General features: G+C 42.2%; 1 protein-coding gene across 3 annotated transcripts in view; it reads left to right on the top strand.

Annotated features, from left to right (window-relative positions):
- The first annotated feature begins 3,948 nt into the window (after window positions 1-3,948).
- The window catches only part of LOC110501493 (sodium channel protein type 2 subunit alpha), a 32,358-nt gene continuing 10,567 nt past the window's right edge, over window positions 3,949-25,739 (top strand). Inside the window, exons 1-16 of one of the 3 annotated variants that reach the window (XM_021579092.3) lie at window positions 4,139-4,228; window positions 4,326-4,454; window positions 5,252-5,343; window positions 7,546-7,809; window positions 8,302-8,365; window positions 8,581-8,722; window positions 12,270-12,476; window positions 13,629-13,907; window positions 16,614-16,952; window positions 17,527-17,659; window positions 17,778-18,016; window positions 18,129-18,302; window positions 18,435-18,791; window positions 18,897-19,394; window positions 25,207-25,339; window positions 25,537-25,691. In XM_021579092.3, the coding sequence (XP_021434767.3) occupies window positions 4,149-4,228; window positions 4,326-4,454; window positions 5,252-5,343; window positions 7,546-7,809; window positions 8,302-8,365; window positions 8,581-8,722; window positions 12,270-12,476; window positions 13,629-13,907; window positions 16,614-16,952; window positions 17,527-17,659; window positions 17,778-18,016; window positions 18,129-18,302; window positions 18,435-18,791; window positions 18,897-19,394; window positions 25,207-25,339; window positions 25,537-25,691 (3,285 nt within the window). In that variant the 5' untranslated portion in view covers window positions 4,139-4,148. Of the gene's footprint in view, window positions 4,229-4,325; window positions 4,455-5,251; window positions 5,344-7,545; window positions 7,810-8,301; window positions 8,366-8,580; window positions 8,723-12,269; window positions 12,477-13,628; window positions 13,908-16,613; window positions 16,986-17,526; window positions 17,660-17,777; window positions 18,017-18,128; window positions 18,303-18,434; window positions 18,792-18,896; window positions 19,395-25,206; window positions 25,340-25,536; window positions 25,692-25,739 lie in introns of all 3 variants that reach the window. The other 2 variants (XM_090215624.1, XM_090215623.1) reach the window with 2 other exon arrangements.

Below are 25,739 nucleotides of genomic sequence, written 5' to 3'. Positions count from 1 at the left end.
TCAAAGACAAATCAAAACTAGACGTTCAACTGATGTCTGGGCCCAGTGGGAAAACTCTAAAAGTTTAAAGACACTTAACATAAAAAGACTCTAAACTAATAGAAAATATTGGCTATACTACATAGATGAGTCATTCATCCGTGTTTTAACGTGACATTTATATGTTTATAGCCAACAGTATAAAATATTTCATTCTGAATAATTTGTTCTATTATTCAGAATGCAGGTGTCAGCTCTTCATTGTACTCTTTCCATGACTGCTTCTACTTGTGTATGTGCTCTGCTCCTTCCGTGCATGCACTCATACCTGTAAAGGCAACTATAAAGGTTGCCTTTTGTCTTCGGAGTCAACATGTCAGATGCATTAAGGAGGAATTCTAGATAAGCTACTGTAGCTGAATTTGATACACAGCTCCAACTGGCCAATTCTGTACAGATAAACTAAGCCATTTCCTAATGACTTCTTCCATTTAATGAAGGGAAATTAGATGTGGCTTCTAGCCATTAAAGGGAATAGAAGATGTGTGAGTAGTATAGAGTACTAATGCTGATGACACGCACTTATGAGAACGTTCCGAATTCAGGTTCATATGAATTAGCATTTGTGTGTAGCTGGCTGAAAAGTCAAACTAGTCAACCACAGATGTGCTATTAAGGTATTTATATTATAGTGTATTATGCTGCCTTAGGCAGGATTTGCTATTCTGTTACATGTAACAAATCATTCATATTCACAACCCACAACCTAAATATGGGGTGATATAACCTAATGCCATAGCAGAGCACAAGTATACCTCAAACAGAGGTTACAACGACTACATCCGTTTCACTAAATTCCTCAATGGGGTTTTACCATGTTGACATATTGATGTGATTTATATTCAATCCAATCCAGCATTGACCAATGTGTTAGTGATTGATTTCTTGGATCTGTCAAGACAAACAATGGACTTATTTTATGACACTATTGCACTATAAAGCCTATGACATAGAAGATAAAGCTGAGGCCTCTCCACAGCGGGACAGATGCAGAGGGGAGCCCTAGTAAAAGGGATTCTCGATATTGCCCTTGCAGTGTCCCTGTGCATCATCTTACTACTCTCTGAGCCTATTTGGAACATCTGCCTCTCCCTATGTAATTTCTTTACTCATTTTAAGGTGGAAACTCTGGGCTCGGAACGAAACCATGCCTTTTAGCTGTTGTCGGTAGGATTGGCTCTGGAGCAGAGAGTAATGGGTTAAACTAGAAGCCTGTATTATATGGCAAGTCTGATTTCATTATTGCCAGGTAGTTGCTGTGGATTAAAGAGCGAAGTCAGGTCTCCCTAGGCTGATAATGGATTGCTACTTGTCCTCTGTGGGATCCACAGGCAGATCTCCCTCCACTCATGGGCTTGTTTTAAGTAAAGTAATAGGTGTGAAGAATAGACTGTAAAGTACCTCGTATTGATTGTTATACTGCCAAAGAGATGCGGTATGGAAAGCATTTCTGTTTCCCTTTGTCACTGGTATCCGTGTGACATTGGATGATTGTGAGTGTAAAATTATATTGGAAGAATATTGTCCAAGTCACTGTGTTCTGCACTCATACAGGTTGCACATTTCCTTCAGTAGAAATGTTTTGGAGGTTTTATGTAGTTTTTTGGATATCCATGCCTCAGGAGTTGATACAGACTCACTACACTTGCCTCTAACTGGAGCTTCTCCCTCTTGTTTCTCCAGTCCTTTCTATTGAAGGAGGCTAGCCGGTCACTCTGAATGTGCAGGATGAAAAGATGGCACAGCTGCTTGTACCTCCAGGACCAGACAGCTTCCGGCTGTTTTGTCGTGAGTCCCTTGATGCCATCGAGAGGCGGATCGCTGAGGAGAACGCCAAGAAACCCAAGGGGAAGCCCAATGACGATGGCGACAACGGACCCAAGCCCAGCAGTGACCTGGAGGCAGGCAAATCACTGCCACTCATATACGGGGACATTCCCAAAGGATTGGTGTCCACACCACTGGAGGACCTGGACACCTTCTACAGCAACCAGAAAGTGAGTTGGATCGGTCTTCACAAAGAGCTGGGCTTTGAAACCAAGGAAGGGGGTGTTTGAAGGAGTTGTGAAGGGTTATGGCAGTCTTGGAAAGCATAGACACACAGTTGTCTGTAATGTTGCATAACGGATGTAGTAGCTTATGTTTTTTGGATACCGTATTCCTCAACTTTGGATCTGCATAATATTTTGAGCAGAGGGTTTATGTTGATGCATACTCCTGTCTATCCAGTCATGTGTACAGTGTACAGTGCTGTGAGAGATCTCTGGGTCGGGCACTGTGATGCTGTGACACCCAGAGTTGTCGTAGCACAGGCTTTCTCTGTTTTCAGATCCAGGTTCAGTTGTTATTGTGTAGGTCAGGTGATGGAGCACGCTGTCATCCAACCAGAGGATTTGTATTCAAGGTGACAGGAAAGCAAGGATCGATAGGGATACCATCTGACAATTTCAGGGAAGACATTTTACCACACCACAGAGTAGGGCAATATGGCCAAAATATCATGTCCCGATATAGGTCTTTTCATATCCCGATAACGATACATATCACGATATACACATTTTCTGTAAATTCAATGAATAAATAGTTTATATAAAATGACCACATGTACAGGCCTATTTATTATTACATTTTGAATTATACTCAACAATTAAAAAGTATTTGCATTTGGTACCTTGGGTCGAGTGTTAGCACCAACTCACGAAACCCCCGTTTCCCAACCGTATAACTTGGGGCCATGTCTTTGCAGATGTAAGTTGTAACGGCAGCTGTTCTCTCCTTCCATCTTCCTGATTCTTTGCCATGTGGTGTGCCGAGGGCAAAGCCTCTTGCAACGTCTGAGTCGGGGGTTTGTTTTGAGCACTCAACTACTTTTTGGGGTCTCATCCGTAGACACTCTCCATACTGTTTCACATGATTCTTGCGTAGGTGGTAAAAGAGGTTAGTGGTGTTTGAGCCTCTTTTCGTGACCGGCCTGCGGCATATTTTGCAGAGGGCTTTTTTTCTGGTATATTTTGCAGAGGGAGGTTTTCTGGTCTGTGTCAGACTTTTCATACCCAAACCACGTCCATGCGACCGACATAACCCCTCTTTTAGGTACAGTCTCCGTGCTCTGTGTCACGTTCTCCTCCATGTTTGTTTGTGTTGTAAATTTCCTTCCACGTGGCACGTGTGGAAGAATGCAAAGCGACGTCCAGTTAACGGAAAATATTGCCGTAAAGAGTGTGATTTGCGACCCAATTAAATAAATGATAGAGCATAATATGAAACGATAGACGTTTATATATCGATATATATATATATATATATATATACATATCGCCCAGGCCTACCACAGAGTATCACTGTGCTCTCTACCACAGAGTATCACTGTGCTCTCTACCACAGAGTATCACTGTGCTCTCTACCACAGAGTATCACTGTGCTCTCTACCACAGAGTATCACTGTGCTCTCTACCACAGAGTATCACTGTGCTCTCTACCACAGAGTATCACTGTCCTCTCTACCACAGAGTATCACTGTGCTCTCTACCACAGAGTATCACTGTGCTCTCTACCACAGAGTATCACTGTGCTCTCTACCACAGAGTATCACTTCTCAAAGAGAAAAATGTATAATTCACATATTTTTGTTTAGTGAATAGTTCATTTCCATCACTCCTAACTGACCAGGAATATGTGTTAACAGTCTCATGGGGTCTCTCTCTCTCTCTCTCTCTCTCTCTCTCTCTCTTGCTCTCTCACACAGACCTTTATAGTATTGAACCGAGGGAAGGCCATCTTCCGCTTCAACGCCACTCCTGCCTTGTATGTCTTAAGCCCCTTCAACCCTCTTAGAAGAATATCAATTAAGGTTTTGGTTCACTCATATCCTTTCATTGCCATTTTTTTTCTCTTTTTTTTTTTATAGGTCAAATTAAATCTATATCCTATATCCCATGTCTTTATCCTAGTAATTAGTGCAATATAGTGATTTGTGTACTGATATGTGGTCACCTGATACGTTCTATGGCCGATGTCAGGCGTTGTATCGTATGTCATGTGTAAGCAACATTGAATTAACCCGTCTGGACAGTTCAGTTTCCTTGACAACTGCCTCCACATTGTTCAGCATGGTAATCATGTTCACCATCCTTACCAACTGTGCGTTTATGACCCTGAGTCAGCCCCCGGACTGGGCAAAGAATATAGAGTAAGTCATCCTCTTACCCCCAAAAATCGACATGCATCCACAATACACATCCACAATGATCTATGTCGACTAACCAGTCCCCTTTTGTTTCCAACAGGTACACATTCACTGGAATTTATACATTTGAGTCTCTTATAAAAATATTGGCAAGGGGCTTCTGTGTCGGGAAGTTCACCTTTCTACGAGACCCATGGAACTGGTTGGATTTCTGTGTCATTGTCATGGCGTAAGTATTCACACGCTTTCCTGTTATGAGCTGAAACAGGAGACTGTATCCTGCATGCCTAGCTGTATGATGTAACTAGTGGCAACACTATGCACTAATGTTCAGTCTGTAAAGTTCTCACGACAAACCCACTTCTACACTACAAGTCATTTTGCCTATTTCTACTAACAGCTACCTGACTTCACTACCATTTGTTTTTGCTGCTTGAGGCAGAGGAGTTACAAGTATTGGGTAACTGACCATGTAGTTTAGTACATTGATTCTGTTTGTTGTTCAGGGGCAACAAGTCCCCTTAGTTTATTCTTTGTGTTGCTAGTGTATTAATTGTTGGAGACAACAGTTGTTTTGCAATACTGTTTTGGAATGGTTGCACGTCTTTGTAAGTACAAATACCATGCAGACATGAGGAATATCGAGGCACTTCTCAGTCTAACCTTAGCTTGGCTAGTGTCCTTCCTCAGACTCCTCACACCTATTGTCTATCCCACCATGTAATGGTGTTTGAGGGGTTTAGGGACGTTGCCACGTGACATGAATGTATTTTCTCCTGAACTACACAAGCTCTATTGTAATTGTGAATTTTCCTGCAGGTATGTAACAGAGTTTGTAAAAACTAGGCAATGTTTCAACTCTTCGCACTTTCAGAGTACTGAGAGTTTTGAAAACTATTTCAGTTATCCCAGGTAAGGAGTGCCTGCTGCCAGCTGTCAGCCAGCCCCTTCCTTGTGTGATGTTTCCTCCGACTGCTCTTTGTTGTCCTGTCATGGCGTCTGTGTGCGACTTCCCTTTTATTACAGATATGTCACATCGTTTGTGGACCTGGGCAACGTGTCAGCACTGAGAACGTTCAGGGTTCTCCGAGCACTGAAAACGATATCGGTCATCCCAGGTGAGAGCCAGGTTAAGGGACAAGGTTTCGGGGCCAAAGGGTTACTACACCTTTACTCTTTTCTTTAGGTTTGCCTCTCATGCTGCCAGTAAAAACAGAAATCTGAAGCAGTTCATTTAAAATGGAAAAGGATTTCTTGCTTTTAGACTATTTTATTTATTGATTTGTTCATTTTTATTGAACAGCCTTGGGTGTCTAGTCGATTTTGTTTGCATGAGACTTTGTTGTGTTTGTGGTGCTGTCCAGCTCTTCTCTCCTTCCTTCGCTGTTTGGGATGGTTGCTTGTCAGTGTTCTCCCTGACTGGTGTTTGTCTTCATTCAACTGTTCCTGTTCAGTGAAGACAGACTGTGTTTTGGTCTGGTAAGGGTGGGTCATATGTCAGAGCTGATTGTGACATATGCCCCTTCCTCACAGACATGCATGCTTTTGTTATTATACTCTACGACACATTTTCTGATCCAAACTCTTGGTAGGGTGTATAACACACAGGTATAATATCTACTACAACAAATGTCAATTTGTGGCCAGAACTGCCTGGCCATTAGAACAACTATGCTCCTCAGCGTATTTGTTTACTTAATCAACCGTACAGCAACCAGGGACTTAATTTGAAGCAACATTGTGTGCTATAAACATATTACCGGGATTTGGATCTTAGTCAGAAAATATGATGTGCTTATCATGGCTCATATAATTCTAGTGGAGAAAATAACGTTATATAACAGATTAAACATTCTTATGGTGTAAGACCACCAATTGAGACAGTAGAATGTGTCACTGCACTGCCAGCGTACCATTCTTTGACAATTGAGGAGCTTCTTTCAAAAACGCTATATATCCATTTTGTTGGTAAATGTGCTTTTATTAAGAACGTATGACAGAGGTTGGTGTGTTTTTTTCACTATCTAATCATGGCATGGGGTTGTTCGATGACAGACATGTATTTTTTTTTTTTAAATCTATCGCTTGATGATTTCATTTTAGAGAGACAAATAATCATGTTTTTTTGCAAAACGCTATACACTGAGTGTAAAAAACATTAAGGACACCTGCTCTTTCCATGACATAGACTGACCAGGTGAACCCAAGTGAAAGCTATGATCCCTTATTGATGTCTCTTGTTAAATCCACTTCAATCAGTGTAGATGAAGGGGAGGAGACAGGTTAAAGAAGGATTTTTAAGCCTTGAAACAATTGAGACATGGATTGTGTATGGGTGCCATTCAGAGGGTGAATGGGCAAGGCACAAGATTTAAGTGCCTTTGAACAGAGTATGGTAGTAGGTGCCAGGTGCACCGATTTGTGTCAAGAACTGCAAAGCTGCTGCGTTTTTCACGCTCAACAGTTTCCTGTGTATATCAACAATGCTCCACCGCCCAAGGGACATCCAGCCAACTTGACACAACTTTGGGAAGCAATGGAGTCAACAAGGGCCAGCATCCCTGTGGAACGCTTTTGACACCTTGTAGAGTCCATGCCCCGACGAATTGAGGCTGTTCTGAGGGCAAAAAGGGAGAGAGGGGGTGCAACTCAATATTAAGAAGGTGTCCTTAATGTTTTGTACACTCAGTGTATGTCCGCCTCCCTCTCAGAGAAACAAGTAGAACTGCTAGGGTTTTTACACAGTCCAAAGTAACAAATAACATGTTTTTTAAATGAAGGACTGTACAAGTGATACATTTGTGACATCAATATAAGACAAATCAAAACAGTCATACAACATCTGCATGTAAATCATTGACATGTAATATTTTAGCTATTTATCCAGAGAGACTCACACTTAGGTAATTGATCTTAAGATAGCTAGGTGACACTACCGCATACAGTCAAATACACTGTATACAAACGTTCCATTCCAGCTAAACAACGGAAATATAGCGTTTAGGAAAAAATAAAACACATTTTAACACACATCTAGAAATCTATGAATAAAAAAAATCTGAGAACAGTCATATTTTACACACATATTAAGCAATCATTTCTAGTGAGAAAAAAAACACAAAATGAAAAATGTGTGGATTTTGCGTTTTGGAAATAAACTCTTTTGGACACCTCCACACGGTTTGTTTTTAAACATATGAGCAACGGAGATGACGTTTCATGCTGTGATGTTCACATTGTATACAAATGACACTTCTTCTTTGCATACACTGTATAAGACTCCTATGCGAATAACAGTGAGGTTCTGTCGTGTCCTGCAGGCCTCAAGACCATTGTGGGAGCGCTGATCCAGTCAGTGAAGAAACTGTCAGACGTGATGATCCTCACTGTATTCTGCCTAAGTGTCTTTGCCCTAGTAGGGCTGCAGCTGTTTATGGGCAATTTGAGAAACAAATGTTTAAGGATCCGTCCTAACTCAACCAACCTCTTGAATGATACGTTGGACTTTAATGGGAAGGAGTATAATGATGGGGACTTTAACGAGACCGTCCCGTTCAACTGGACCAATTACACTAATAATCCTGGTAAGCATGTTTCTTTGGCTTTAGACAGTCATTGGAGGGTGAACGCCATGCTAGTAACCCCCTGACCACAGTGAGTGAGTCACAGCTCATTGCTAATAGCCAAACAAGCAGCCCCGGCTGAAGAGCGTAATGTAAAATGACAGGAATGGCTGAGAGTGGTTTGTAAGAGCTTCTGGTGGGAAGTAGTGTGGCTGTTCATCATAACACTGCCGGTTTGTGGATGATACTAGTGGCATGTTTAGCTTGTCAACACGGAGCGCTTTGAGTCACCTCCCAAATGGGGAAAATGGCACCTGGATGGCCATGACACTAGAACCTGGGCAGCCATGGGGTCAAAGGGGAGACAATAGATAAGAGAAAAGGAAAGGGCTTTTCAGGACTAAATCTTTGAACTGTTCACTAGTTACAATGCTGTGATGATGGAGGTGAGAATGAAAATCATTTCTCTTTTTTGCAGTTGACGAAAGATTGATTTGTCTCTTTTTCCTGTAGATAATTATTACTTCCTCCCAGGTAAAAGGGATGCTTTGCTTTGTGGAAATGGCAGTGGTGCTGGGTAAGATTGAGCCCACATTACTACCTTTGTGTCTGATTGTCAGGATGCACTATTGATTGTGCTTGCGTTTGTTTGTGTGTGTGCGTGTGCGTACCTGCGTGCGGTCGTGCATGTCTTTGTGCGTTAACATCAAAATAGACTTCACAGGATATTGGGAATGCAGTGATGGTGATTCTGATTCTGTTTGAGTTTCCCAGGCTTGTTGTTTGTTGTAGGCTGTGTCCAGAGGGATTCTGGTGCGTCAAAGCGGGCCGGAACCCAGACTTCGGCTACACCAGCTTTGACACGTTCAGCTGGGCCTTCCTGTCTCTGTTCAGACTGATGACTCAGGACTACTGGGAGAACCTCTACCAGCAGGTCTGTCTCATAGAGATGTACTAGAGAGCTCATCTCCTGTCTTTGCATTGGCCGCTTTTTGTGACAGCTTGGCAAGTGCCATTGAGGGCTATCTCCATTTTAAAGTAGTCCATGTCTTCCTCGTTTACTTCTATGAGTGTATTGGTAGTTTGTACATAGATTGAATAGGTGCATACCACTTACTGTGCTGGAGTGTATCATCGTTAACCCATAGCAAGTCCACCATGTTGACTACTTCAAAATGGTGAAAGCTCTCATTGGAAGCCTGGTGGAACCAGCCTGATTGCCATCCCTTACAGAATTGTGAAGCCAGCGATCAGGCTGGTTCCTCAAGCCTACCTCAAGGGGCGCTACCCTTGCCAAAAAAGGCTTTGGGCCAAGTGCGCCCTCTATCCCAACTCTATGGTCTGTCTGCATTATGACGTGATACTGGGGGCTTTTTTACAGGCAAAAGGACTGCTAGTGTTGTCATTGCATTGGACAGACCCATTTGTGCCAGCTTCTGTGCTCAGTGGAGATCCCTGTGTTCCTGTGCTTCTGACTGCACCTGTGAGGAACACTATGGGCTCTAATTTTGTCTGGTGTTAAACCAACTGGCAATTGTCAAATGCATGCTTGTTTGCAATTTCAACCTGTTAAATCCAGGCACTCTTCTATTTTCAAACCATATGCCAGGATTGGTCATTTACTTGTCTTAAATTAGCTTGCATGTGCTAAGATTGGAGGGTTGGCATTATCTAAGGTGTGTCCTTAAAAACGTGGGCCAAAGTGCCAATTTCAGTATGCGCTGCTTGGGATATTTAAGACCAACCGAATACTGGACTTTTAACAATGGATTTTAACAATGGAAGCAAAGCCTATCCATGTGCACATGGCGCAAGTGAGATGAGCTTTTTGTGCCTGTAAACCTCGTATTTAGAAATGTGAAAAACAAATGTTTTTTCCCCATTTAGTTTAATTTCATTAAAAACCAAGCATACCCAGTAAAATTGCAAGAGTTAATTCAACTCATATGGAGTCGAATTTAACAACATTTTGGTGTTTATATGGTCCAACCCCCATTTTGTCTTAAAACTACTCTGATCATGGTGTTGATATTGCTGGAGTTAACACAACACTAAATGAATTGACAATCAACTCCAGCAGAGTACATTTCTCTTTCGGTTGACTTCCTTTAAGTAATAAGGGTGTAAAGCCTTATTTGAATATTTCTTAATGTGTCACATTATGGTAGTTTGCAATATAATATTCAATCTCTGTTAGGTCCAATTTGGAGGAATATATCCGGCACTTTTACATCACCCCTAACTTGCATTTAGAACACCTGTCAGAGTAGGGAAGAGAATACAGTGCATGGAGACTACCAACATCAAACTGGAACAACTATCTCACTAACAGCTGCTATGAATCCAACCACTTACAGATTGGATTAGTTTAGAAAAATGTACGTTTCTGATCTTATCTTAGTGTAGCATCAGATTTTTTAAAAACAATCAATGTACATGTGAAAACACAGGGTTTGGGTCGTGAGACCGCTTTGAAATGAATCTTCATCACCAAAGCTTTCACAGCAAAACAGTGAGTGGACATCCACATTTTATCTATATAGGCTAATACATTGTTTTCGCCGGCTCCTGTTATTATTTTGGAAGTGCATAAAAAAACTCTCCATCTAGGTTGTATGCCCATGGAGCAAAAGGAGCAAAAGTTTAGAAAAGTTTAGATAATATTTAGAAACATTTAAGTTGTTTTTTTCCGTTTAGTTAACAAAAAAAAAAGCGTACCATACTATAACGAAAGCTGCTTCAACAGCAAAGCGTCTGGTGTCTTTATAATTCCCGAGCAGCCTATCCATAAAAGGATTCTAGTCACGAGGCTTTTGTATTATTCACAATTCCCATCGGCATACCTGCAGTGCTCCATTCGGCTTGTATCCATCCCCGTTGTCCGGTTACCAGATACGTAACCAGCCTCTTGTCCAGTTACCAGATACGTAACCAGCCTCTTGTCCGGTTACCAGATACGTAACCAGCCTCTTGTCCGGTTACCAGATAAGTAACCAGCCTCTTGTCCGGTTACCAGATACGTAACCAGCCTCTTGTCCGGTTACCAGATACGTAACCAGCCTCTTGTCCGGTTACCAGATACGTAACGAGCCTCTTGTCCGGTTACCAGATACGTAACCAGCCTCTTGTCCGGTTACCAGATACGTAACCAGCCTCTTGTCCGGTTACCAGATACGTAACCAGCCTCTTGTTCGGTTACCAGATACGTAACCAGCCTCTTGTCCGGTTACCAGATACGTAACGAGCCTCTTGTCCGGTTACCAGATACGTAACCAGCCTCTTGTCCGGTTACCAGATACGTAACCAGCCTCTTGTCCGGTTACCAGATACGTAACCAGCCTCTTGTCCGGTTACCAGATACGTAACCAGCCTCTTGTCCGGTTACCAGATACGTAACCAGCCTCTTGTCCGGTTACCAGATACGTAACCAACCTCTTGTCCTTGTTATAATGGCAGGCTACATAATGACTAGGCTACATCTTGCTTATTGAGAACGTTCCTCGCACATACAACACAATTTACAGGAGCGGAAAGGCCTATACTCATTGAAGTCAACTACAACAATGTTGACCGTCAACACCAACCATATTGAGCAACCACTGGATGTTTAATTTTTTTTTTTTTACTGTTGCTATCCCTTGTTACTGTAACCTATGCTATTTTAAAAAACATTCCGGAATATTCCGTGTCCCCAGCCGAATTGGAGTTGATAACAACACAAAGACCTGCAGAACTTGAGACAAAAGCATGCAGTAATAAGCCGTGGAACACCTTGATTGGCCAGTGAGTGCCCAAGCCCTCGTCACACCTACACCACCGCCAGCAATTGCGCTCAAAATAACGACTGTGAAAACAGCAACAATATTTCTGACACACCCCTGGACATATAACACTACCATCTGTGCTTAGATTTACCAATGCGTTAGGTTTGTTAAAATAGATCCTGGACCTAGTTTGTGACATGTTTAACTTGATGGGTACAGGTTCTCTTGAAAACACAAAGACAGGCATCATTTGCTGTGCGATGAAAATGAGTACATTCTCCCATTACAAAACAGAAATCAAAAAGAAGATTGCCAGTCGCCTGTTCAAACAACCTCCTAATGGAGGGCAGGTGCATTTCTGCTCGAGGAAACAGAGATCTGTCGCATCATGACTAAAGCAAAGACACCAGGTCTTTTCGAATGCATTGTTGTCCCTTGAATAGAGAGATCAGCGAAGCATTCTGAGCAAATAATACAGAACAATACACCAGATCAGGTGTGCAATGTCACAGGGTTCATGTGCATGTTCCAAATGGCTTGTTACGTGAGCAGACATTTTATGCATGTTTTATCATGGTCCTTTTAGTGTTCCACTAGCATCCTCTCAATGGAGATATGTTATCCGGGCTGTAATACGAACGACTGGCGATTTACTTGGGAGATATGTTCGAAGAGGTTGTAAGAAATGTGTCACAAGAGGTGTTGTTCCTCTTCCAGACCCTGCGGGCTGCTGGGAAGCCGTATATGATCTTCTTTGTGCTGGTCATCTTCCTGGGCTCCTTCTACCTGATCAACCTGATCCTGGCGGTGGTTGCCATGGCGTACGACGAGCAGAACCAGGCCACCATGGAGGAGGCTCAGAAGAAGGAGGAGGAGTTCCAGGCCATGCTGGAGCAGCTGAGAAGACAGCAGGAGGATGCACAGGTACAGGATATCCCCCCATTTCAACTCTAATATGCCAAACATTACAGCACACTCATTAATTACAACAACCATGGAATTCCTTTAATAGTCATTTCCATTGCTGGTGATGTATGAAGAGTTTCATTCCTAAACGCTATATATCCATTATCAGAAATGTAGGTACAACCTTTTGTTTTTTAAAGAAATGGTGAAAGAGATGGGTGTGTTTTTTCCACTATCTAATTGTTCAGTGACAGACATGTATTTGTTTAAAATCTATCGCTTGATGGTTTCATTTCAGAGAGACAAATAATCAAGGTTTTTTTTGTTGCAAAAATGCTAGATATCTGCCTCATTCTCAGAGAAATAAGTAGCACTGATAGGTTTTACACAGTCAAATGTAACAACTAATGGCATTTTTAATAGAGCTGTACAAATTACACATCTGTGACATTAATATTTTAAAACAAATGTTGCAAACATCCAGAGCAACTTACAATACATGCATTCCTCTTAAGATAGCTTGGTAAAACAACCACAAATTACAGTCAAATATAGAGGATACGAACATTCCATTCCAGCTAAACAATGGATATACACTGAGTGTACAAAACATGATTTCCATGACATAGGTAAATACAGATGAAAGCTATGATCCCTTATTGATTTGTTTCACTTGTTAAATCCACTTCAATCAGTGTAGATGAAGGGGAGGAGACCGGTTAAAGAAGGATCTTTCAGCCTTGACACAATTGAGACATGGATTTTGTATCTGTGCCATTCAGAGGGTGAATGGGCAAGGCAAAAGATTTACAGTATGTGCCTTTGAACGGGGTATGGTTTGTATCAAGAACTGCGACGCTGCTGAGTTTTTCATGCTCAGCAGTTTTACACACATATGAAGGCACCCATAAACAATAATTTCTCGTGAAAAAACACAAATGTGAAAAAATAATGGATATAGCATTTTGGAAATATACTCTTCATATTCTTATTTATCTTAAACGGAAAATGGGCAAGATTTTTTAAAGAATTCAGATAACAAATGTTCAAAGGTATTCAAAGGTAAATGTATTTTAATCTAAATTTATAAGGCATTTAATAGCCCATTGTGTCTATTTCTCACGTGTTTCCCCTGACGGCCATAGCTTAGGTGTGTTGATTGGTTTACAGGCGGCGGCAACGGTGATGGCGGCTGAGAGTGGGGAGTTCAGTGAGAGAGGGGACCTCACTGAGTCCTCCTCAGAGGCCTCCAAACTCAGCTCCAAGAGCGCCAAAGAGAGGCGCAACAGGCGCAAGAAGAGGAAGCAGAGGGAGGAGGAGGAGAGAGAGGAAAATGACAAGTGTCACAGGTCTGAGTCCGAAAGCAGTATGAAAAAGAGTCACTTCCGCTTCTCCATGGATGCCTCTAACCTGCACAACTATGACATGAGCTGTTCAACACCATACCAGGTCAGGATAATTTAACATACTGCTTTACCCTACCTTTACCTTTGGCTGTCAAAAGCATGTGTGTTCGCTGTATTGGTGAATTGTTGTGCATGCGACACACTCCTTAGTGAATCTATTCATCTCATCATCATTATTATTTTCGGCATTATCAATATCAACGCTACCCTCTCATCTCCATTTTCAGCAGCACCGTCATCTTTCAATTGTATTATCATCGTAATCATTATCCTCCTCATCAGCATCCTCCTCATCAGCATCCTCCTCAGCAGAGGCAACAGGATTGTGCTTGTCGTCATTTTCATCATTATCCCCTTCATCGTGCTCTTGCACATTTCCTTGTATATTATCCCTGAGGTCGTCTTCTAGATCAGGTATTCCCAAACTGGGGTATGCACAATGTCGTCGGGGGTATGCCAAATAAATAAAAATAAATTCTTCTTCACATTTTCAAACAGTACATTTATATTTTCCAACAGGGCTATACATTTGGAGTTTTTTTTCCCGCCTGAGTACCCTCATTTCACTGCCAAAAATAAAATTAAACCATCTACTGTTCAGCGAAATAACAACACAATGTCAAATACAGGTAGCCTAGTCAAATAATGAACATCCAATCACATTAACCGTTACTCTCTCGCGGGAAACCTTCACTCTTGCGCAGACATTTAGAAACGAAACATGACAATTTGAAAAATAAGCCACGGGAATTTTTTTAAGCAAGAATAAAAACATCTTTAGAGTAGTAAGACGTATAAAAGCAACAGATACCATTAAGAAGAATGGGCTAGAAGCGTCTTATATGGTGAGCTACTTAGTGGCTAGGACAGGCAGGCCCCATACTATTGTGGAGGACTTAATTCTTCCTGCTGCCATGGATATGGCTGGTACAATGCTGGGGGGAAAGGCCAAAAAAACTATACAGACAATGCTTCCATTAAACACCACTGTTTCAACGACGTATCAGTGACATGGCAGGAGATGTTTTGAAACTATTTCTGCTTCGCATACAAGCCAGTGAATTCTATGCATTACAGCTGGATGAGTCAACAGGGCCTGGCCATGCTCCTGCTATATGTCTAATACATTAATGGGGGGTCAATTAAGGAAGACTTCCTCTTCTGCTAACCACTGGAAACCAGGACAACAGGAGAGGATATTTTGAAAGTACTGGACAGCTTTGTGACATTAAATGGACATTGGTGGTCAAGATGTGTTGGTATCTGTACTGATGACGCAAAAGCCATGACAGGGAGACATAGTGGAGTGGTAACGCACGTGCAAGCAGTTGCTCCCGACGCCACTTGGGTACACTGCAGCATCCACCGAGAGGCTCTTGCTGCCAAGGGAATGCCTGACAGCTTGAAAGATGTTTTGGGCACTACAGTGAAAATGGTTGACCCTTTTTAATCAAGGCCCCTGAACTCTCGTGTATTTTCTGCTTATGCAATGTAGCGCTTTTACAACATACAGAAGTACGCTGGTTATCAAGGGGCAAAGTATTGACACGTTTTTTGGAATTGAGAGATGAGCTTAAAGTTTTCTTTACTGACCATAATTTTCACTTGTCTGACCGCTTGCATGATGACGAGTTTCTCACACGACTGGCCTACCTGGATGATGTTTTTTCTCGCCTGAATGATCTGAATCAGGGATTACAGGGACTCTCCGCAACTGTATTCAATGTGCGGGACAAAATTGAGGCTATGATTAAGAAGTTGGAGCTCTTTTCTGTCTGCATTAGCATGGACAACACACAGGTCTTTCCATCATTGTATGATTTTTTGTGTGCAAATGAACTTAAGCTTACGGACAATGTCAAATGTGATATAGCGAAGCACCTGAGTGAGCTGGGTGCGCAATTACGCAGGTACTTTTCCGAAACGGATGACACAAACAGCTGGATTCGTTATCCCTTTCATGCCCTGCCTCCAGTCCACTTACCGATAACTGAACAAGAGAACCTCATCGAAATTTCAACAAGCGGTTCTGTGAAAATGTATTTTAATCAGAAGCCACTGACAGATTTCTGGATAGGGCTGCGCTCAGATTTTCTTGCCTTGGCAAATCGCGCTGTTATGACACTGATGTCCTTTGCAACCACGTACTTATGTGAGACTAGATTCCCGGCCCTCACTAGCATGAAAACTAAATACAGGCACAGACTGTGTGTGGGAAATGATTTAAAACGGAGACTCTCTCCATTACAACCCAACATTGCAACATTGCAGTTACGCGCATCCTTTCAAGCACAACCTTCTCATTTTTGATGAACAAATAAGGTTATATATGTAAGATGGCTAAATAACGAGCAACATTATTGATTATTATTATATTTTTTATTTGTGCACTTGTCCTATAAGAGCTCTTTGTCACTTCCCACGAGCCGGGTTGTGACAAAAACTGCCACTCATTCTTATGTATTGTATTGTGTGTGTGTGTGTGGCAGGCTTACAATGATGGAGAAAAAAAACATTTGAGAGTGCGCTGACCCTGGTGCTAGAGGGGGTACGCAGCTGGAGGGTGAATGTTTGAAGGGGTACGGGACTATAAAAAGTTTGGGAACCACTGCTCTAGATAATCAACATCATTGCATCATCTTCATCACAATCACCCTCTGCAGGACCCATTCTTCCATCTTAAATTACTCCACTTCTCAACCCATGCTTATGCCAGTGACAGGCACTGAGGAATGTATTTTTCTCCCAGTCCTTCCTGAGTATCCACGGACCCCTGTTCTCGTCCAGACGGAACAGCCGGGCTAGCCTCTACAGCTTCCGGGACCGTGCGCGAGACATAGGCTCGGAGAACGACTTTGCCGACGATGAGAACAGCACTTTCGAGGACAACGACAGTCGCCGGGGCTCTCTGTTTGTCCCTCGGCGGAGCGACCGGCGCTCCAGCAACGTGAGCCAGAACAGCATGCCATCACACGTCGTGCTGCCAGCAAATGGGAAGATGCACAGCTCCGTCGACTGCAACGGGGTGGTGTCCCTAGTGGGCGGGGCTTCACTCCCCAAGTCACCTGAGGGACTCCTTCAGCCAGAGGTGACAGTAGATAAGGCCTCTACTGGTGACAATGCAAGAAAGTGTAGTTTAGCCTGGATGGCCTAAAGCAGTTCTGTTCTGCTGTCTCTAAACCAGTTCTGTTCTGCTGTCTCTAAACCAGTTCTGTTCTGTTTCTGCCTGCCGTGCCTCTACTCTAGCTCGGCTGTGGTCTTGTAGTGTGCATCTTGTTCCTTTCCTTCTCTCTCTTCCTTCTTTCTCTCCTTGACTACCTAAACATTACTTATGGTATATTTACATACAGTTACACACTAAAGATTACATTTAGTTAAAAATAATAAATATAAGGCAGTATTAAACAGGTTTGGATTTTCATATAGATTTTTATTTATTCCATATAGATAAGAAACTATTAAAATATTTATATTGATGTGATTAGAAATACAGTATTTTTTGGTTGAACAGATAATAACTTCCTGGTTAAGAGATTAATTGGCCCTTGAACATGGCCATCTTTGGTGGTTACATTGTGCTGAGATACAGAATATTGCCGATGCAATTGGTTTGCCATGACTTATTAATACATTGATAATGCTTCCAAATGATGTAACTCCAGGAAAACACTTCGGAGACAGAGTATAGAAAGGCCCGATATGGATCGTACCAGGCCACTATGGACTTCCTGGAAGACCCAGTTGCCAGGCAGAGGGCGCTCAGTGTAGCTAGTGTTATAACCAACACTATGGAAGGTGTGTACGACTATACCATACCCCATACACCCCCTAGAACAAATAGCATGAACAGACAAAATGAGAGCACAGTCATAAAACAAATGTTTTTCTGTTATTTCTCCTCTGTATGTATCAGAACTTGAAGAATCGAGACAGAAGTGCCCTCCTTGCTGGTACAAGTTTGCCAACACCTTCCTCATCTGGGACTGTTGTCCGAAGTGGCTGAGGATCAAGAAAATAGTCAAGATGATCGTGATGGACCCGTTTGTAGACCTAGCTATCACCATATGTATTGTTATGAACACAGTGTTCATGGCTATGGAGCATTACCAAATGTCTGGGGAGTTCAACACCATGCTTTATGTGGGAAACCTGGTACGCAGTCACATGTCATTTGTTTTTGCCATAATCCCTTTAAAATCGGCCATTTTAAGCACATGACATGTTAATTACTGTTGTCACTGTTCTTGTGTGTTGTTTTACTCAGGTGTTCACGGGTATCTTCACAGCTGAGATGTGTTTCAAGATTATTGCTTTGGATCCATACATTTATTTTCAGGAAGGCTGGAATATATTTGATGGTATCATTGTCAGTTTGAGCTTGATGGAGCTTGGCTTGGCCAACGTGTCTGGAATGTCTGTCCTCAGATCATTCCGATTGGTAAGAGCATCGACACTCCAGCACAGCATCCAAAATGCTGCAGTTTCAGTCAATAATCACTGGTATAAAAGTAGACTGTCAACATATTGGAATAGAAATGAATATTAATCCCATTCTTCTCTTTGTATGCAGCTGAGAGTATTCAAACTGGCCAAGTCTTGGCCCACACTGAACAAGCTGATCAAGATCATTGGTAACTCAGTGGGGGCCTTGGGTAATCTCACCCTCGTACTGGCCATCATTGTCTTCATCTTCGCCGTGGTGGGCATGCAGCTTTTTGGGAAGAGCTACAGAGACTGTGTGTGTAAGATCTCTACAGACTGCACACTGCCCCGGTGGCACATGCATGACTTCTTCCACTCCTTCCTGATTGTGTTCCGGGTGCTGTGTGGGGAGTGGATCGAGACCATGTGGGACTGTATGGAGGTGGCTGGTCAGAGCATGTGTCTCATCGTCTTCCTGATGGTCATGGTCATCGGGAACCTAGTGGTACGTTTTCAGCTCTACTGTATCTCCGTACAACACTGTTAATCCACCGCAAATCAATCACAGTAACTTTAAACCATCAGTTGAGCGTGTGTGTGTGTGTGGCAGGTCCTGAATCTGTTCCTGGCCTTGCTGCTGAGCTCGTTCAGTGCTGATAACCTGGCGGCCACGGATGATGACAGCGAAATGAACAATCTGACGGTGGCCATAGACCGCATCCACCAGGGCGTCGCCTTCGTCAAGGCCTTGGTGCGCCGCTCTTTCCAAAGCATCTGTCTGAGGAAGAAGAAGAGGAGCCTGAACGAGGACACGACCCTGGATGACCTCCACAAAACCATGGGGACCAACTGGAACTCCAACCACACCACTGTGGAGATCATGAAAGACCCCGATTACATAAAGGATGGCAATGGCGCCACCAGTGGGTTGGGAGTGGGGGTGTGCAGCAATGCAGCAGGGAAGTACATAATGAATGACAACACTGACTATATGCCGTTCATCCACAACGCCAGCCTGACCGTCACAGTGCCCATCGCTTTGGGAGAGTCGGACCTCAACACTGAGGACTTCAGCAGCGATTCCTCGGACATAGAGGAAAGCAAAGAGGTGAGCATGATTCTATGTGGAACAATGTGGAAGTAGTTCACAGTCTCAGATTCTTGTACATAGTTTGAAATCAAGTGATGATCTAGGTTAAGGATTTGAAAAATGGACAGCGACGTTATGAGCTTTAAAAAAAGGACAGTGATGCTATGCAAATCTGCTTGTTTTCTGTTGTTTGTACACATGATCTAAAAAATGTACATTAGAATGACTCATTAGAGATTATTGCACTGATGTAGTATCTGAAAATCAGAGGAGGCTGGTGGGGGGGGGGAACTATAGGAGGATGGACTCATTGGAATGTAAAAAATGGAAAGAAGTCAAACGTGGTTTCCATTCCATTACAGCCATTACAATGAGCCCATCCTCTTATGTCTCCTCTCACCAGCCTCCTCTGCTGCAAATTGTGACAGCCAGAGCCAGGTGATGGTCAAATGTAATCATAGTGTGCTTGTTTGGCACATTAGAGCTTATAAAGAGGCCTGCCACCTACTGTTCACTCACTGGGGTGTTAATCAATTGTAGGTTAGAGAGGTAGAACAGCTGCAGTGACTCATATGTACCAGGGAGCTAACATAAACACTCTCAGGGCTGTATTTTAACAAACCTAATGCAATGGTGAATCTTTGCGCTGGCTTTATAGGTTTGGGGGGGGGGGGGGGTCAGAAATATTTTGGGCTGTTTTCACAACCGGAATTAGTAGCAGCTAGCGGTGGCGCGAAAGGGTTGGGTTTTGATGAAGAAAAAAAAAGTTGTAGGTGTGTCAAGGCTTGAAACCTAATTGGCCAATCAGAACGTGCTCCATGGCTAAATATGTGGTTACTTCAGGATGTGTTTTTATGGTCTTTTATGTATTGCGTTGTCATCAACTCCAATTCCGATGTTAGTCTGCTATTGCCTAATTTGTTAAATAACCTACGGAAACAAAATAACCCATCTTTGCTACATGTTTGCAGTCGACGTTGTAAGAAGCCTAATTACATGGCTTCAACATGGAAATATGTTGTTGAGTTGCATTATGTCTGCCATGTCTGAGCCATGGAATTACCAAAAGTAATTGTAACATCTGTTCCAAAGAAACAATATTAAATTCACTATTGATAAGGCTTCAAAAGAGTCAACAATTCTATCAAATTCTAATCAAGACAAAACAACAACTTGTTTTAAATGCTGGAGGTTATGTCTAAATACAGTAGGTTATGTCTAAATACTGGAGGTTATGTCTAAATACTGGAGGTTATGTCTAAATACTGTAGGTTATGTCTAAATACTGTAGGTTATGTCTAAATACTGGAGGTTATGTCTAAATACAGTAGGTTGTCTAAATACAGTAGGTTATGTCTAAATACAGTAGGTTATGTCTAAATACAGTAGGTTGTCTAAATACAGTAGGTTATGTCTAAATACTGTAGGTTGTCTAAATACTGTAGGTTATGTCTAAATACTGTATGTTATGTCTAAATACTGTAGGTTATGTCTAAATACTTTAGGTTATGTCTAAATACTGTAGGTTATGTCTAAATACTGTAGGTTGTCTAAATACTGTAGGTTATGTCTAAAACTGTAGGTTATGTCTAAATACTGGAAGTTATGTCTAAATACTGTAGGTTATGTCTAAAAAACAGTAGGTTATGTCTAAATACAGTTACAGGCACCATAATGTCTCCCCGTGTGCAAATAATATTAAGGCAACTCAGACAATGGAGGCTTTTATGCACATCCAACTCTCCACAGACTCTGGACAAAGCAGCATAACAGCATATAAAGCAGCATATAATATTAAGAGAATGTCCACTGACCGTTATGCTGCTCCCAAATATAATGCTTTATAAACATTCACACTTCTCCAGAAATAGCAGACAGCTCCTAAATTGCATTGCATGTGAGCTGGACGTTCACCATGAAGCCAGTATGGTGAATTAAAAATTGTTATTTGTTACATGAGCCGGATTAGTTTTTTAATAAAATTAAACAGAAAACAAGATGTCCATTTTTTTTTCAAACAACAACAATAGTTGTAAATAGCTTGGGGTCAGAAGCGTGATATCATAAAATTGACAGGATAAAAAAAGACAATGGATTGATGTTGAACCAGCCTTCGCTATAGCCTACACTCTTAGGAAAAACGTTTCCAAAAGGGTTTTTAGGTTGTCCCCATAGGGGAACCCGTTTTGATTCCAGGTAGAACACTTTTTGGGTTCCGTGTAGAACCCTCTGTGGAAAGGGATGCATATGGAACCCAAAAGGGTTCGACCTGGAACCAAAAAGGTTATTTCTGGAACCAAAAAGGGTCCTTCAAAGGGTTCTTCTATGGGGACAGCCGAAGAACTCTTTTAGGTTCTAGATAGCACTTTCTTTTCTAAGAATGTATAGGCCTGGGTTAAGGGTAGCCTATTGAGGGCTTGGTTTTCAATCATATGAAATGGAAAACAAGCAATTGTTATCGGACAATAAACACAAGGGTCACCAGCATTATCTGATCTCTCGTTGCATGATGGGCATATGGCCCAAAACTGGAGCTGGCTAAAATATTGTAGGCCTACACAATAATACATAGATAAAGAAAAAGGTGATGTCCGCTCACTGTTTTACTGCGCCCAAACTTGACCTTTTAATAATAAAGCTTTGATGACGCAGATGTATTTCAAAGCAGTCTCACGAGCCAAAAGCCTTTTGAGATAGATTGTGTTTCCATGCCATTACCAACCGCATTAACGTTAAGATCTGTTTGTTTTTTTCTGGTCTTAAATCTCTCGATTTGCACTGCATGAAATGATCACTTTTTTAAAAATCCTGGGGACATAAACACTTAGTCCCTCCAAGACCCTTATCACAGTTCGAGATCATTTACCGTATTGATGTCAAAGACAGACATGTGAGTCGAGGTCATTTCGCAGATCTTATGTTAGGCTTGGGCCATTAGTGATTACTTTGACATGTTCCTGTGAGCCTCCGATGTCTCTACGGCTTTTGGTTTCACGTTCCGGCCGAACGGAGCCAGAGACGAATAGAACATGAGCGATGGATGAAGACCGATTCAGATGTTGGTCTGTGGTGTGGTCCTCTGCGGATACATTTGCTGTTTCCGATGAGTAGAACGTTCCATTGCCGTGGTCATGCTGGCGCACTTAACCCACGCCACATGGCAAGCCAAGTATGATGCATGTGACATTATGGATCCTTATACAACAACCCTTTAATGAGGAGAGGCCACAGAGACAAGGGAATCTTCGTCTTCAGATGACATGATGTGCCATTTAAATCGAAGTGCTCTGCAGCTACATCCTCCTCTTTAGGGAGCTTTATTGCATGGAGTTGTAAAAAGGCCCATTTCGGCTCTCACTCTCCCCTAGAACATGGTGCAAACTGAGTGCCAACTGTCAATTAGTATCTATGGTAACATTGCAGTCAGACAATCATAAAATGTCCCTGTGTTACAGTTTTATTTTGCTGACGTTGTTGTACTGTGCTGTTTGTGCTGTTATGGTAGTGTACTTCCTATTTCTCGTTGAACAATAATGACTGTTGGAAATTTGGTGAGATTGTATTTCCTTCGCTTGTAAATGAGATGTTAATATGTGACTAACTTGCTTTTCTCCCAGACAAGGTAGCATGTGGCACAGTAACTTACCACACTTAACCCCATTTGTTATTGCAGCTGTTTCACAGACGCTCTCAAGGTTTTCAATGAGAGGAGACTTGTAAGACCACTTTATTGTACATAACACTAACCGTGGAGATTGCCTATTCCATTTACCAACAAAGAACAACCTTTTTGTTAGATTGATCATCTATGTTTGTTTCTGCTTGATCATACTTTACTCCCTACCTCATTTTTATATACGTTCAGCAGCCGTTCTGATGCTGCCAACCCTGAATATTTTAAGGCTTCTTTGCAATGCTTTATTTTTTATGAATGAGCAAAACCACCATTTTCATCCACAGATCAACCCATGATTGTTATTAGTTTTGTCCCTTTAGTTTGGTTTAGTTTTTGGGGGCGGATTTTTCAGCAGCCAGAGATCACCTGGAACGTGAAAAATTTGACTTATATGCTGTAGAGTAATGGGTTTTTGACGGTCAAAAATGTATTGGAGGAATGGTTCACAGCCCGAACATTTACTATGGCATTTTCATTTGGCAAATATGATCCATAATGGAATGACGAAAGCAGGTGATTACAAATGCTTGTTTTTAAGAGGACCATCCTTATTTCAATCAGCTGGGTTTCTAACAAAATGAATGTTGTTGCTAGTAGGCATACCGTTATTAATGATAGTGCAGGTAAGAATGCAGGACATATTATACTCAGGGGGAAAAAATAGTTACAAAAGGGTTTTTTGGCTGTCCCCATAGGAGAACCCTTTTTGGTTCCAGGTATACCAAAAGGGTTCTACCTGGAACCAAAAAGGGTTCTTCAAAGGGTTCTCCTATGGGGACAGCGGAAGAACCCTTTTAGGTTCTAGATAGCATTTTTCAAAGCGTGTACTTACTGTATATAGTAGCGACTAATTATATTTGACTTCGGTACCTGGATAAGTTCAAGTCCAAAAGAGGTGCAACTTCTTGAGCTACCAACAGATAGTAGAGTATACTGTATGTGGAAATGAGAAGATATCGTAGTGCCTACAATAGTACCCTAATTGAAGGTCAAACACCTGTGTGATTGCGGTAGCGTAGTCAAACGGAATATTCCCAGCGCATATATCGTCGTAGCATGCTTACATCATTCACCATTCTGCATTAGCTGGGTCCCATGACAGCTCAGTGCTACTGTACTCCCCAGAAAGGCATTAACGCAAGGCTGCTCTCAGTTCAAGGCGGTTGGAAGACACACCTAGTAGAAAGATACAAAGTGCTCGAGGAGAGACGCTGAATAAGCTTAATTATTGGAAAAACTGGAACATCTTTGAACATTGTCAACAGTATTAGATGCTTGACATCATTGCATGGGGAGGCTGCTATTCCTAATCCAGCACACATCTCCTAAAATCAGCTTTCCAAATCAAACCACATTTTATTGGTCACATCCACATGGTTGGCAGATGTTAGTCCTCTAGTTCTTACACTGTATTTGGAAATGTTCTAAGCGCTCAGTTTTCTATTATATTTTCTATTAATTGTTTCCCCAGTATGATCACATTACTCTCTCAAGTTACCTTGTCTCGGGTGTTTAATGCGTGATCCGGTGGTTCTAATCTGACACGAGCCTGGAATGCGGACTCCTTAATGCCTGTCTTGGTTAAAGTGCACAACACTGTTATATCTGCTGTTAAGCTAATGCAGGCTGCCCTCTTCTTGAAATGACTACGGCTTGTCTACTGCTTAGCAACTGGACATATGTGTTTTCATGTCAATGAGGAAAATGTGAAGGGGAAAAAAGTCCTGGACATGAAAATACTGGAGCACACATGTTCTATAATTTAGATCACAGGCTTGGTTCAAGCATACACTTTTAGAGAACGCATGCCATAATGACTAAAGTGAAATCATTTTTACCTACAGACCTTTATTAAGATACAAAAATATATTTCAACAGCGCTTATGCATGTGTTAGCCTGCAATTTGACTTTCCAAACTATACGTGTCTCATCTTCTAAGTCTGTAGGTAATTTTGATTGATTCTGCATGAAATGATATACAACTCTAGACAAAGAGACAGACCCTGTGAGCTTACATATGGCAGTACCCTTGCATCACTGGGTGACCCATTGTAATGAGGCTCAGTATGTCAGCTCCCGGGCAGATGCTAGTGTCCCAGGCCCTGTCATGGGTGTGCTGTGCTAATGTTGCTCTGGCTTGGCTCCCTTTGCAGCAGCTATCTGAAGACCATCCGCTGAGCTCCTCAGAGGGCAGTACAGTGGACATTAGGCCCCCAGGAGAGGGAGAGGGCTCGGTGGGCATGGAGCCTGAGGAGTCCATGGAACCTGAAGGCTGCTTCACTGATGGTGAGAGATACAATAATCTAGGTCTCAGGATGTGGGTATCGTCTTTTGCATAACAACTTCAGGCATAACAAGCTGGAACCCAGAAATAGAATGGATAAGATCAGAAACTAGAAACACAAGACACACATTCTTTGGGGGAGAAAATAAGTTGAATTGTAACATCTGTTCCAATGAACCTACATGCTGTCTGCTTTCAGGATGTGTCCGCAGATTCCAATGCTGCCAAGTGAACGTTGATGAGGCCAAGTGGAAGATGTGGTGGACGTTGAGAAAAACTTGTTTCAGGATAGTGGAGCACAACTGGTTTGAGAGCTTTATCATCTTCATGATCCTGCTCAGCAGTGGAGCGCTGGTAAGTGGGGAAGTAAGGATTCGGGGGAAGGATCTGAGAGTATTGCAG

Source organism: Oncorhynchus mykiss, chromosome 22 (assembly GCF_057628025.1).
Source record: "Oncorhynchus mykiss isolate SJ-2025 chromosome 22, ASM5762802v1, whole genome shotgun sequence".
In the NCBI taxonomy this organism is placed as follows: Eukaryota; Metazoa; Chordata; class Actinopteri; order Salmoniformes; family Salmonidae; genus Oncorhynchus; species Oncorhynchus mykiss.
Note: the sequence above shows the minus strand (reverse complement) of the source record. Positions and strands in the feature narration are given on the sequence as shown.